This window comes from Bubalus bubalis, chromosome 20, assembly GCF_019923935.1.
Source record: "Bubalus bubalis isolate 160015118507 breed Murrah chromosome 20, NDDB_SH_1, whole genome shotgun sequence".
Lineage (NCBI taxonomy): Eukaryota > Metazoa > Chordata > Mammalia > Artiodactyla > Bovidae > Bubalus > Bubalus bubalis.
In genome coordinates this window covers 48468723-48482939 of record NC_059176.1, presented here as the reverse complement: position 1 = coordinate 48482939, position 14217 = coordinate 48468723, and the positions used below count along the sequence as shown (strand labels likewise).

The 14217-nt window shown below is 53.0% G+C and overlaps 1 protein-coding gene across 2 annotated transcripts in view; it reads left to right on the top strand.

Moving 5' to 3' along the window:
- Positions 1 to 14217, top strand: part of SEMA4B (semaphorin 4B) — a 48380-nt gene that overhangs the window by 15294 nt on the left and 18869 nt on the right. For both annotated transcript variants that reach the window (XM_044933224.1, XM_044933225.1), the window contains exon 2: positions 5757 to 6030. In XM_044933224.1, the coding sequence (XP_044789159.1) occupies positions 5757 to 6030 (274 nt within the window). The remainder of the gene's footprint in view (positions 1 to 5756; positions 6031 to 14217) is intronic.

The window sequence follows — 14217 nt, the reverse complement described above, 5'->3', positions numbered from 1 at the left end:
ATAGTCAATAAAGCAAAAATAGATGTTTTTCTGGAACTCTCTTGCTTTTTCCATGATCCAGCGGATGTTGGCAATTTGATCTCTGGTTCCTCTGCCTTTTCTAAAACCAGCTTGAACATCTGGAAGTTCATGGTTCATGTATTGCTGAAGCCTGGCTTGGAGAATTTTGAGCATTAGTTTACTAGCGTGTGAGATGAGTGCAATTGTGTGGTAGTTTGAGCATTGTTTGGCATTGCCTTTCTTTGGGATTGGAATGAAAACTGACCTTTTCCAGTCCTGTGGCCACTGCTGAGTTTTCCAATTTGCTGGCATACTGAGTGCAGCACTTTCACAGCATCATCTTTCAGGATTTGAAATAGCTCAACTGGAATTCCATCACCTCCACTAGCTTTGTTCGTAGTGATGCTTTCTAAGGCCCACTTGACTTCACATTCCAGGATGTCTGGCTCTAGGTGAGTGATCACACCATAGTGATTATCTGGGTCGTGAAGATCTTTTTTGTACAGTTCTTCTGTGTATTCTTGCCACCTCTTCTTAATATCTTCTGCTTGCTTGAATCTAGATTTTCTGTCTATCATTTCCTCTACGTCTATCAGGCAGCACTTCTCTATGGAGAAATTTATTCTTTCCAGCCCTTTTCTTTCTCTCTCTGCTTTGCTGAGTTTTACTGTAGACTAATGGATTGTTTTATTTTTATGCATTAGAATCCATTACTTCATTATGCTTTCTGATGCTCGAATTGTCCCAAGTTTGGTCATCAAGCTGGCCCTATATCCTTTTGACATGACCCCATTAGTCTTTAGTCACTTCCTTGTTTTCTGGCCCAACACAAGGTCCCAGGATCACCTTGTACTTTCCTTTTCATTTCTCCAAGGAGTTCTGTTGCCTTTCATTGAAGAGTGATATTTAGAAACCAAGAAGTGGGTGTTAGGTCTGCTCATCTAATATTTTTATCAGTGACTTGAATAATGGTCAAGAATGCTTATCAGATTTATAGATGACTCAAAACTGGGAGGGGAAGCCAATTGTATGATAGAATCAATATTCACAATGACCTCAGTAGGATGAGATCTGGACCAGAAGCAGTAGATTTAAAGGAGATCAATACAAAGTCTTGTGCGTAGGTTAAAAAAGTTAATTGCATCATTTCTGGTTTCAGGGAATTCCAGACCAAAGTTGATATCAACAAGGAGCTCTAGTTGTTAGTTGACATGGGCCCACAGTATTCCTTGACTCTGAGGTTGCATTCATTTATTCATTCACTTAGCCAGTACTGACTGAGGGTTAACCATATGCGAGGCACTGTTCTAGAGGCTATGGATAGCTTATTTAACAAGCCAAAGGAGCAAAAATACTTGCCCTCCTCAGTCAACATTTCTTGGGGGTGAGAAGGCAGGTGGGAGGTTCAGACAATAAAGAAAAACCACCACAAATAAGCAAATCATTTAGTGTATTAGAAGATGATGAGCATGTCGGAAAAACATCTCAGGGAAAGGGGAATATTGGGGGAACTTCAGATTCTTCAAGAAGGTGATCTTTTTTCTTTTTTTTAGAGTATAATTGATTTACAATGTTGTTTTAGTTTCAGGAGCACAGAAAAGTGAATCTTTTATACAAAATCATTCATCCACTCTTTTTTTAGATTTTTTTTTCCCATATAGGTCATTACAGAGTATTGAGTGGAATTTCCTGTGCTCTGCAGTAAGTCCTCATTAGTTATCTGTTTTGTACATAGTGGTGTGTATGTGTCAGCCCCAATCTTCCAATTTATCCCTCCCTCCCCTCTACCCTGCAACCATAAGTTTATTTTCTACATCTGTAACTCTATTTCAGTTTTGCAGATAAGTTCATTTGTAGCCTTTTTACATTTATTTTTTAAATTTATTTTTAATTGGAGGATAATTGCTTTAAATGTTGTATTGGTTTCTGCTGTACAACAAAGTAAATCAGCCTCAAGTATACCTATATCCCTTCCCTCTGGAACCTCCGTCTCACCCCTCTAAGCTGTCACAGAGGGCTGGGTTGAGCTCCCAGTGTTACACGGCAACTTCCTTTTAGCTATTTGTTTTACATATGGTAATGTATAGGTTTCAGTTCATTCCACCCTCTCCTTCCCAGCTGTGTCCACAAGTCTGTTGTAGCCTTTTTTTAGATTCCACACATAAACAATATCATGTGATATTTGTCTTTCTGTCTGACTTAACTTCACTCAGTATGATAATCTCTAGGTGCATCCATATTGATGCAAATGGCATTATTTTGTTCTTTTTTTATGACTAAGAAGGTGATCTTTGAGGAAAGATTTGAAGAAAACGAGGAACTCAATCACTTTCTGGGTAGAGAACTCCAGGCAGAGGGAGGAGCCAGGGCAAAGGTCTTAGCACAAGAGTGTTCGTCCACATGAGTGCCTGGGGTAGAGTGAGTGAGGGGTGGGGAGAGCAATGGATGATGCAGTGGGCGTGGGGGCAAGGTAACCTGGAGCCTTGCATACCACTGTAAGGAACCACTGGAGGGTTTTGAGCACAGGAGTGCCATGACCTGACTTTGGTTTTGAAAAGCTCACTCTGGCTCCTGAGTTGAGAACAGTTTGAGAACAGCTCAAGGGTAGTCAAAGTGAAAGTCGCTCAGTCGTGTCCGACCATTTGTGACCATATAGACTACAGTCCATGCAATTCTCCAGGCCAGAATATTGGAGTGGGTAGCTGTTCCCTTCTCCAGGGGATCTTCCCAACCCAGGGATCGAACCCAGGTCTCCCGGTTTGCAGGCAGATTTTTTACCAGCTGAGGCACCAGGAAAGCCCAAGGGTAGTCAAAGCTATGGTTTGGAATCCAGTAGTCATATATGGATGTGGGAGCTGGACAATAAAAAAGGCTGAGCACTGAAGATTCAATGCTTTCGAATTGTGGTGCTGGAAGAGACTCTTGAGAGTCCCTTGGACAGCAAGGAGATCAAACAAGTCAATCCTAAAGGAAATCAACCCTGAATATTCATTGAAAGGACTGATGCTGAAGTTGAAGCTCTAATCCTTTGGCCACCTGATTTGAAGAGCTGACACATTAGAAAAGACCCTGATGCTGGGAAAGACTGAAGGCAGGAGGAGAAGGGGACAACAGAGGATGAGATGGTTGGATGGTATCACGGACTCGATGGACGTGAGTTTGAGCAAACTCAGGGAGTTGGTAACGGACAGAGAAGCCTGGCATGCTGCACTCCATGGGTTGCAAAGAGTCAGACACGACTGAGTGATTGAACAACAACAAGGGTAGAAACTTCTGAGGTGGTGCTAGTGGTAAAGAACCTGCCTGAATGCAGGAGATGCCAGAGATGTGGGTTCGATCCCTGGGTTGGGAAGATCCCTGAAGTAAGAAATGGCAACACAGTCCAGTAGTCTTGCCTGGAAAACTCTACAGACAGAGAAACCTGGTGGGCTACAGTCAATGGGGTCACAAAGAGTCGGACACGAGAAGCGGGCAGTAACTGGGACCCCAGGAGGTGGTAAGTGGTCAGATTATAGATTTGCTAGTGGATTGAGTATGAGGAGCAAGAGAAGAGAAAGGAATTAAGGTTTTTAATCTGAGCAATTCAAAGACAGACTTGCCATTAAATGGGATGGAGAGGCTCACACTGATGGAGCATGTTCTGGAACCACATTGAATTTCAGATACCTATCAGATAAGACAGCCTTGTAGAAATGTCAAGGCCATTTGGAATTTAGGACAAAGGTCCTAGGTACAGGGCTTCTCGGGTGGCACAGTGGTAAAGCATCCACTTGCCAATGCAGGAGGCTCAGGTTCGATCCCTGGGTTGAGAAGATCCCCTGGAGGAGGAAACGGCAACCCACTCCAGTATTCTTGCTGGGGAAAATCCCATAGACAGAGGAGCCTGATGGGCTACAGTTTATGGGGTCACAAAGAGTCCAACATGACTGACTGAGCACACACCTAGCTACAGATAGAAGCATGGACGTCACTGACTAAAGATGTTTTGACACCATTGATACTGCATTCCCAGGCCTGGGCAATGCTAGAACTGTGGGTAGATGTTGCTGGCCACGTGCCAGGTGGAATTCTGTGTCCAGTGCTGGACGACCCTTTAAAAAGGGTGCCACCAGTCTAGAAGGTGGAGATACAGAGATCATGGAAGCTTGGCTGTGCGTGAGGAGATCTGGGACCATGTGAGCACTGTGCCCACCTCTTGTCAGTCACCCTGTGGGAGGCCCTGGGAGTAGGGCGAGAGCCAATGGTGCTGGCTCTGAGAAAGCTCATTGTGGGCTGGGGGTGAAGAGGAACTTTCCAGCCACCGCGGCTAATTCCTGGAGAAACTGTCCCTACTGCCATGGAAATGACTGGCAGAGGTTTTCCAAGTCCTTTTGACTTGGACTACAGGAAGAATTACATTTTACTGTGATCCTGTGCAAGGGCTTCCCGGGTGGTGCTATTAGTAAAGAACCCTCCTGCCAGTGCAGGAGACATAAGAGACACGGGTTTGATCCCTGAGTTGGGAAGATCCCCTGGAGGAGGGCATGGCAACCCACTCCAGTATTCTTGCCTGGAGAATCCCATGGACAGAAGGGCCTGGTGGGCTACAGTCCATGGTGTGGCAGAGTCAGACATGACCCAAGCAACAGCACCACACGATGCATGCACGTGATCCAGAGCTCACTTGAGAAAAGCTGAACTGGGCTTCCTAAATTTTCCTTATCTTTTCTATGATCATTGCACTTGGGTATCTTCCATTCAGTTTCTTTGTTTTTAATGTTGATAGGGATTCACTAACTTGCTTTCAGGATCTACTTAAGGGATCCTGTGCGCAGTTTGAAACCCCTGGTCTCAGCACTACTGAACTCCACCCCTGGGGACGCAGGAGGACCGGGGTGGGGGTGTGTGGGGGGGGTGCCTCTGGGATTCCAGCCTTAGGGAGTACTATCCGCTGCCAGGCCACGTGCAGTTGTGGAGAAAGTCTCACGTCCTTAGCAGTACATTAAATCCTATTATCCCACTTAAGCTAATTTTGCCCGGATTCCCCCCATCCGAAGTCTGGCTTCGTGTGGACAGAATTCCAAGCGTGGATGACCACGCGGGCATCTAGATTAAGTGTCAAGCCTGGAGTGAACCCTCAGCCAAGACCTAAAGTGGACTGACCCATGCAAAAATTAGGTGCAGAAGCAGCTAGCCCCGGAGTCCGCAGCAGCTCGGCGGAGTTCATTTGGTTACCGACATGTGGGTGCCAGGAGCACTGGAGGGGGAGGGCGCAGGGGGGAGGGGGACGGCAGAGATAAAGGGAGAAGACACGCGCTCACAGTGGAGAGAACCATACGTTTTCCCAAACAAACGCGCTGAGGGTCCCCGAGGAGCCGGAAGGGGCCGGGGCGGCGGTGGGAGGGTCTGAGAGGTAGGGGCGGGGAACCAGGGGTCTGCTTTCCTCCGCGCCCCCGCGCTCCCGCGGCCTCTGCTGCTGCTAATAGCCTGGCTCGGCTCCTGCCTGGTGCGCACCGAGCTAGGTGCACTCCCGCTGGCGCCCCTGGAGCCTCCAGCGCCCAGGAAGGAGGAAGGGGAAAGGGACGGGTCGGGCCGGGAGCTGAGCCGGGAGGGGCTGGACCAACCGCTCAACTTCCTCCTTGGGCCCCTCCCTGCCGTGCTCGCGGGCGAGCTTCGGTCGAGCGGCGCTGGCGGAGGACCGCAGTGCCGGGGAGGGGGCGGGCGGCGGGGCGAGCGTGCGCGCAGCCCACGTGACCCCACTTCCCACCCCGCTCCAGCCCCCAGGTCCGGAGGCGGGGGCGGTCGATCCACTCCGGGGCCGGACTTCGGGGCGGGGCTGCCGCCCGCGAGTGCCGGAGAGCCACCTGAGCCGAGTCCGGAGGACGCCGTCGCTCCCCGCGGTCCGAGTCCGGCGCGCCGCGATGGGCCGGGGGAGCCGAGCGTCCGCCCCACTGGGCGCGCTGCCGCTGCCGCTGCCGCCGCTGCTGCTGCTGCTGCTGCTACCGCCGTGTCCCTCTCGGGCGCTCACCCCTCGGATCAGCCTGCCTCTCGGTGAGTGCTGGGCGACCCCGCGGAGGACGCGGGCGGGGGTCTGGAGGAGGGGAGGGGGCCGGAGAGGTGGCTCTGGCGGAGGTGGTGGTGACAAAGGAGAGGGAAGGGGAGGGGGTCTGTCGGAGGCTTGGGGTCCATGAGGAGCCCTCCTCCTTCCAGCACGCTGCCGGGAGGGAGAGAGGAGAGGGGAGCTGTGGAGCCGCAGGTCTCTTTCTTCCATTCTTTTAATGGGCAGGGAGGGGGTCTTTGGGCCCCTCCTTCGCCCCCTGGTACGGCGCCCTTTCGGCGGTGACGCTGCCCCCATGTCGCCCACCCCCGGTGCTGGCTGCCCGCTGGTCCGCCTGTACATCTGCTTGTCTTTGATGCTGACCAGAGTCAGCCGCGGTGCCGCCCCCGGAGGGCGGCTTGGGGTAGAGGGGCCCTTGATGCAGTCCGGTAAACACTAGGGTTCTGGTGTTACAGCAAGTCAGAGCAGGACTCGGGAACCGCGGCGGGTGCTGCATTCTCCCTCCGCCTCTTCATTCTAGCGGGCTGGCTCAGCTTGCACCCCCTGCCCAGACGTGGTGGGATACCCCCAGGGCCTGGAAGCCACCGTAGGACCCCCTCCCCGGAGTCACCCGGGAGCACCATCCTCCTTGGCCAGGTCCCCTGTCTGGTGCTCACATCTGCTTCTGTGGCGCCCTCCATTCTTCGCGATCCTTACTTCCCCTTTCGTCTGGTTGCTGTTCCAACTCTTTGAAATCAGAGGCACCTGGATTCCAATCCCATTTCTGCTACTGCCATTTCTTCCCATGCCCCTGTTTGCTCATCCATAAAATGGGCACTGTTATTGGGGTTTTTGCGAGGCTATCTTGGAGATTTCATGAGACTAGGCAACATATATAGGTGCCCAACAGATGTTGTTTCTCCAACCTGTTCAACTTGTTGGTTGTCATACTGAGTGAATTCGGATAAAGGATGTATAAAATAGAGTTTACAAATCAAAACTGTACCAGGCTTCCTTGTTTTTACAGCGTCTCCACTTGTAAAAGCATTTCATTTACTGGGACTTCCCTGGTTGTCCAGTGGGTAAGACTCAGAGTTTCCAATGCGCGTGGGGGCGGGGGCGGGTTCGATCCCTGGTCAGGGAAGTAAGATCCCACATGCCTTTCAGTGTGGCCAAAAAAAAAAAAAAAATTTTTTTTTAAAGCATTCCATTTACAATAAGAAAGAGGAGCAGAATCGATCCTTAAAGTCAGTCCGGACCACTGGGGAAACCCTGTCTGAAACATTGCAGGATAGTACTGAGATGATGCCCTGAGTTCAAATCCTGCCTCTGCCACTAGGTAACCGTGTGACCTTGAGCAAGCTGCTTAACCTCTTTGGGGCTTCATTTCCTCATTTGTAAAACAGGGATAATGATAACACCCACCTCAGAATTGAGAGGATTAAATCAGCTTCTGTTTGAAAAGTCCTTAGGATAGGGCTTGGTACATAAAACCTGCTCCATCAGTGTTAGCTATGTATAGTATTATTGATTGCCACGCGTCAGCATGGGCTTCGACGCATCCTGCCCAGAGCCTGGGTGATTCTGCCCCCGAGGTGGGGGGCGGCAGTGCTAGGGCGTTAGTTTGACCACAGTTCGTTGAACGCTCCAGCTGGGTGACTGAGGCTCACAGGTGTATCCGGATCCAGGCCCGCTGCCTCACTGCTCTCACTCTTGAGGCTACCACTCCCTTTGCCCTCAAACTCTCTCAGCTTTGCGAGATGGTGAGATGAGGAGGGGCGCAAAGGCTCTGATGGGCTACTTCTGGCCCTGGGAAAGCTGGGCTGGCTCAGGGGCTATGTCAACTGTAGCAGGTATTGTGTCCACCTCTGAAGCTGGCCGGGGACCACTCATAGGATGACAGACAGAGAGGGAAGGCAAGGCAGAGAGGGGAGCTGTGAGGAGGAACTGAGAGGGCCTGCTTCCTGAGAGCGGCTGGAACACTTGGTTGTTAACTACCCACACTGAAGGCCTGGCCCACTTCCACACGTCCGGCACAGTGGCCAGGCCGTAGTGCAGGCTTGTGTCACACGCCAGCACCCCTTGCACAGGTCAGTTTGGTGCTGTGGTGTGGATGTCTGTGTACTCCCACAAGTCGTGTGGTAAAATCCTAACCCCCCTAAAAGAAGACACTCAGGCTCACCTGTGAGGACTGTGCAGGCACGCGTGTTTGGTGAGGCACAGAGGCGGCCAGCTGAGGGGCCGAGGGCCTGAGATGCCGTTCATAGACTCTGCTTTCCAAGCTGTGGAGCCTCGAGAAAGAGGTTTTCCACTGTGTGCTTGAAGCTGGGTCTATGCACAGGGGTCCTCTTTTTCTTTTAATTAGTTTATTTAATAGGCTGCACCAGGTCTCAGTTGCAGTATGCGGGGTCTTCAGTCTTTGTTGTGGCATGCAGGGTCTTTAGTTGTAGCTTGTGGGATCTAGTTCCCTGACCAGGTAGGGAACCCAGATCCCCAGCATTGGGAGCATGCAGTCTTAGCCCCCGGGCCACCAGGGCAGTCCCACCAAAGCCCTGGCATCGTTTAGCAGCACCTGAGCGCGTGAGTGTGAGTATCCACACTTTGCTGAGCTGCACTGCACCCAGAGTGTTCATCTCCCTGGCTTCGCTCCAGGTCCTGAATCCCCACTGCCCCGCTGCAGTCTACATGCAGGTCCCAGCTGCGGGGAGCCCCAGAGGGGAATGCCCTGGGGACTGAGCGGGTGCACCCTCAGAGCGTGGCCTGAAGCGGTTTCCTGTCTCATCCCTGGGGGCTCATTAGATATTCCTGGCAGTGAGCCCATGCTGGGCAGGCCTGTGGTGACCATGGGATGTTGGACTTGGAGCCCCAGGCCCCTCCCTCATGGAGAACAGACCCTTCTTCCTGCCACCTGCCCTCCTATTCTGAATTCCTACCGAAACTCCCCAAAGGCCCGGGGTGCCTAGGGCGAATGGCCTGTGTGTGGTTTAAAGCAAAATCCTTAGAAGTCTGCGTCTGCGCCCTCTGTGTGGAGCCCTCATTGCTGTTGATCAGCAGCAAATGCCTGGGGCCATTAGAAGGGGGTGCCCCACTTGTCTCACCCCGTGAACAGGAGGTGGGGGAGGAGGACTGGGGGCTCCAGGGTCCGCTCGGGCCGCAGAGGCCTCGAGAGGAAGTCTCTTGTCCGTGTGAAAGGAATGCTTCAAAGAAAAGTGTGGAAACTTGGTTCTGTTGCATCAGAGACTGTGTGGTCAGGAGAGGCTTTGCAGTGGTCAGGAACAGGAGAGATGCAGACTGGAAACAGGGCCGCGGGTGTGCAGTGCCGTCCAGCCTGGCCATGTGGGCAGAAACAAAACAACCTGCTCCTCTGCTTGTGAAAGTCACATTGGGTCCCCTTATTTGGGCAATTAAAGGAGCTATGAATCCCCCCCACCCCCCCAGCAGCCTCAGAAGTGCCTGGCTGGAAAACTCTGGACACAGTGTTTCCAATCTAGATTGCACAGAAACCCATAAGTCTGCAAACTTCAGTTAACAAAACCCCATTGAGCAGAGAGGACATGGCATTGGCCTGAATCAGCTGTTTGTCCTCTGACCTCAAGCGGGCACCCGAGGTCATGGCTGCCCTGAGAAGTCCCATGCAAGCAGCTTGCTTGCTTTCTTTTTGGCCAGGCCACTTGGCTTCTGGGACCCTTAGTTCCCTGACCAGGAATCGAACCCAGGCCCTCAGCAATGAGCACATAGAGTCCTAACCACTGCACCACCAGGAAATTCCCGAAGCTGCTTTCAAAGTTTTTTTTCCTGGCTGGTTCCTGGCCTCCCTCCTTGAGGTGGCCTCAACTTGAAGGTGAACATTTGTCTTCAGCTCTGTCTGGTGGGCTGGCATCTCCGTGGCCCCTCAGCGCCGAGCTGTAACTGTGGGGCCAACTGACTGCACAAGCTGGGGCCAGCGCCTGCCTTCCGCAGGCCTGATTCCACATTGACAAGATGGGAATGATAATAGCAGGACCCACCTCTCTTGGTTCTGAGAGGATTACGTGAAATAATGTATGTAAAGTGTTTGGCCTGGTGCCTGGCACATGCTCCATCCTCAGTAAGAGGTAGCAGCTTCTGTTCTCTGTGGTGGCAATCTCTGCCCGCCTTGCTGGGTGAGGTTATTTGCATCAGTTTGGTCGATATAGTCTGAGCGCTGGCTGTCTGCAGGCCCTCTGCTTGCTGCTGAGATGATCTGGCCCAGGAATGAAATAGTGCAGACCTCCTGCTTTCCCCGGGAGTAGGAGAACAAGCAAGTCCATCCTTTCCACACACCTCCCCCCACCACCACCCTAGGGCTGATCGGAGGCCATCCCGCAGGGTCCTGCTTAACTCAGTCCACTTTTCAAGTGCTCCTGGTTCAGCTCTTTCAAAGTCCTCCTCTGCCCCAAAACCTGGTCTGCCTGGGGCTGGACCACACCTCTCCCTCCTTCCTGCCCCTCGCTGCTTCCACTCTGCCCTCTGAATAACCCATATTTGTCTGGGTGTTGAAATGCCCGTGTGCCAGCCCAGCAAAAAAAAAAAAACTCTGAGGTTGCGTAACTTGGGCCACAGCTGGATACACCTGCACCTTCATCTCCCAACATGGAAGCGGGGGATGGTTCGGGGCCTGGAGAAAAAGCTGGACTCAGGACATGTCTGTCACTCTTTCCTTTGTCCGCTCCTTAGGACTTGTAAGCCCACTCCCCCATCCCTGGGTGCTTAGGATTGGAAGAGCAGCTTCTGATGTGGTCCTTGAATAAGTAATAGGTTGTGTGTTGTGTGAAAAAACTACTGAGGTCACTGCTTGGATTGGACAAAGGAGCCAACTGATGCCCTGATGGCCCAGCCATCAGGAAATAGGGTACACTCAGCAGACTCCTAGGGGATTCCCAGGTGGTGCTAGTGGTAAAGAACCTACCTGCTAATGCAGGAGACATGGATTTGATCCCTGGATCAGAAAGATCCCCTGGAGGAGGGCATGGCAACCCACTCCAGTATTCTTGCCTGGAGAATCCTGTGTACAGAGGAGTCTGGCAGGCTACAGTCCACAAGGTTGCAAAGAGTCAGACATGACTGAGGTGACTTAGCAAGCAAGCAAGGAGCAGATTTGGCCAGGAATGTGGTTCCCTGGAGACTGGGGCAAATGTCTCAGCCAGATGTTTGTGCAACAGGTTAAAGCCAGCTTGGAGATAGATCTTTGTCTGGCTTCCAGGTGTTTTAGAAAATTTTTATTTAGTCAGCGGTATTTAAAACTCAGGAAATTTTCTATAAAAGTCCCGATTTCCAACTCTTCTGAAGACCTGTTGAGACTTGGTCCTTGTTCCATTGAGCAGTGAGGGTCTGGGTAAAGCAGCAGCTACCCCTTCAGAGGGGTGCCTGCCTGTAGGAAGCTGCACCCCCATCTGTCCCCCTTGTCCCCTTAGTGGGCTTCAAGGTGGCCAGGGGCAAAGGTGAGGACGTGGGGGAGAGGCATGGGTAAGGCCGATCCTAATTGTTGGTGGCTCCTAATCTGGGAGCTTGTCACTTCCATGGACTGCATTTTTTTTTTTTGTCTTCTCAGCAGCCCTGCAAAGGGGCTCCGTCCCAGAAAAGGCAGGTTATCTTGTCTGGCTGGTCAGTGATAAAAGTCAGGACTCACGTCTTCTGACTCGTTTTTAGTTCGTGGCCTTCCCTGCCTCTCTGCAGTGCTTTCAGCTGTCATGCTTCCCTCTGGACCCTGGGATCCCAGGACTGAGCTTTTGGGGAGGGGACAGGGAGGGGCTGTGCTCCTCAGACATACTCTCAAGAATGTGAGGCTTCAGGACCTCTGGACTTCCCCTTTTGAATCTGATGTCCATCCCTGGCCCAGAGCACCCCAAACTGGGACTTGGGACCCTGTGAATCGTTCATTCAATCAACAAATGTTTATTGAACAACTCCTTGGAACTCACCTGGTCAGGTGATACAGATACTGGATACAAATAATAAGATAGCTTTTTTTTTTTTAAGGGCCACTTTGTTTTTATTTATTTGTTTATTTTGGTGTGCTAGGTCCTTGTTGTGGCATGAGGGCTGTCTCGTTGTAGCACATGGGCTTGGTTACCCTGCGGCCTGTGGAATCTTCCCGGACCAGGGATCAAACCCGAGTCCCCTGCATCACAAGGCGGATTCTCAGCCACTGGACCACCAGGGCAGTCCCAGTAAGACAGTTTTGATCCTCAAGGATCCAAGCTTGGTGAGGGAGACAGGCACCAGAGGCCCATCCTCGTCAGACAGTGTGGCCAGTGCAGAGCCAGAAGTGTGAACAGGAAGTGATGGGTGCACAGAGAAGGGCCCTTGCCCAGCCGGGGATTCAGGAAGGCCTCCTGGAGGAGGTGAAACCGGGCTGAGTCTCAGAGGATGAGTAGGAGTTAGTCAAAAGGAAGAGCATTCCAGGTAGGGGGACTGCCTGGGTGAAGGCTGGGGAGGAGAAATAGGACCCTGAGTTGCAGTTAGCTCTCCTGAAATGGGAGGGGGACGTGGCATGAACTGGTGGGTTAGGGGCAGAGGCTTTGGGTCACAGGACAGTGACAGTTCCCAGCAGCAGGGCAGGGGGCAGGGGCCAGCTGGCAGCTGCCCCAGTGGCCCAGGTGAGAGAGGGGGGCGGCCGGTGTAGGCCTGAGGTAGTGGGGGTGGTGAGGGGAACACACCTTGATGGTGTTGAGGAGGGGACTTGTCAGGATGTGACTGTGGACCAGATGTCCATGGTGAGAGAAAGGGAGACAGGAAGTGCGCCTCCTGGCTTTCCAGCCTGCTGAGCGATGCCCCACAGACACACAAGATCCCAAGTCGAGGAGTGGTCTGGGAAAGGGTGGAGGCAGGAAGGCGGCCATGGAGGGTCTCCGCATCATGGGGTCTGGCTTGCCCTGGATGAAGAAGCTGGGGAGTCACCAGTGTCCAGGACATTGAAACAGTGAGAATGAATGTGTGGCCCAAGGTCCAAAGGCCCAACCCCAGGGAACAAGAAGGTTCAAGAGCAGAAAGGCTAGAGAGGCTGGAGGTGATCCGTAACGCTGACTCTGGAGCCGGTGGCCCAAGTTCGAATCTCAGCTCCACCACTCTTCCTAACTGCATTACTAAGGGCATGTCAGTTCACGTGCGCTTTGGTTCTCTCCCTTGCAAAAAGCGGATGGTAATTCCTACCTCACAGCGACCCGGCCAGGATGCCCGGCAGCAGCCCTTTTATTTAGAGTGCTGAGTCAGCGCTTGAGGGATGAGACCCAAGAGGATGAGGGAGACATGAGGAGACCACCCCCCCCACCCCCCCCCCCCCAGCCTCCCCAGCCAAGGCCAGCGTGGCAGACGCTCAGGGACCCCCTCCAGGCCCTGCCCCTTGGCACCGGGGTTTGGCAGGGAGGCAATGCCCAGGCCCGGTGAGCGTGGGGCTGGTTAAGGCCTGACTCCGGTCAGGGAGTAAGTGGGAGGTAAGGAGGGCAGACGGCTCTGGGTGGCTCTTCTCAGGAGTTGGTCTGAGAAGGCGAGGAGGGAAGCACACAGGCTTCTGGGATGAGAGATGGAGGTTGATGACCCAGGACTTGGTTTCTGAGGAGATGGGGGGCACCAGGATGAACGGTGGGAAGTTGAGGCTGTTTATGCCTGAAAGCCCCAGCTTCCTCAGAAAAGGGGGGGCTCTGAGAGGAGGAGAGTGGGGGTATGGGCCTCAGCAGAGAGGGGACAGCCAGCCCCTTAAGCAGAGGGCTGCAGGAGCTGACCTTGGTCCTGGGTGGGGTAGGTGGGGGTCAGGCTCTCAAGACGATGGCTGCTCATGACAGGTTCTGGGTTAAGACTGTGCTGGCCAGATGAACAGAAGGAGGGGGTGTCTGTAAGGGGCTGGGGGCCGCCTAGGGGTGGCAGGAGCAGTTGGCCGGCTTGGAGCAGCAGCGAGCCAGGAGCCAGGCTTTTCCTGAGTGTGCCCGCCCCTTCCAGGCTGGATTCCCTCGATTTCTTTCTGTCTTTCTCGGTGACTTCAGTCCATAGGAAGCGCTTCCGGCCCGTAGCCCCCTTCCCCCACCACGAGTGACCCTTCCCTGTCTGGTCTGGGGACTCTGCCCTGGCACCGGGGCTGGTGACAGCAGAGTTGGCACGCCGCCCGCAGCCCGTCGGGCCTGCGCGGCGCTGGGCGGTGTGAAAGGAGGACACGACATGCAGGTCGGTGCTGAGTCAGCGCTCCCGGC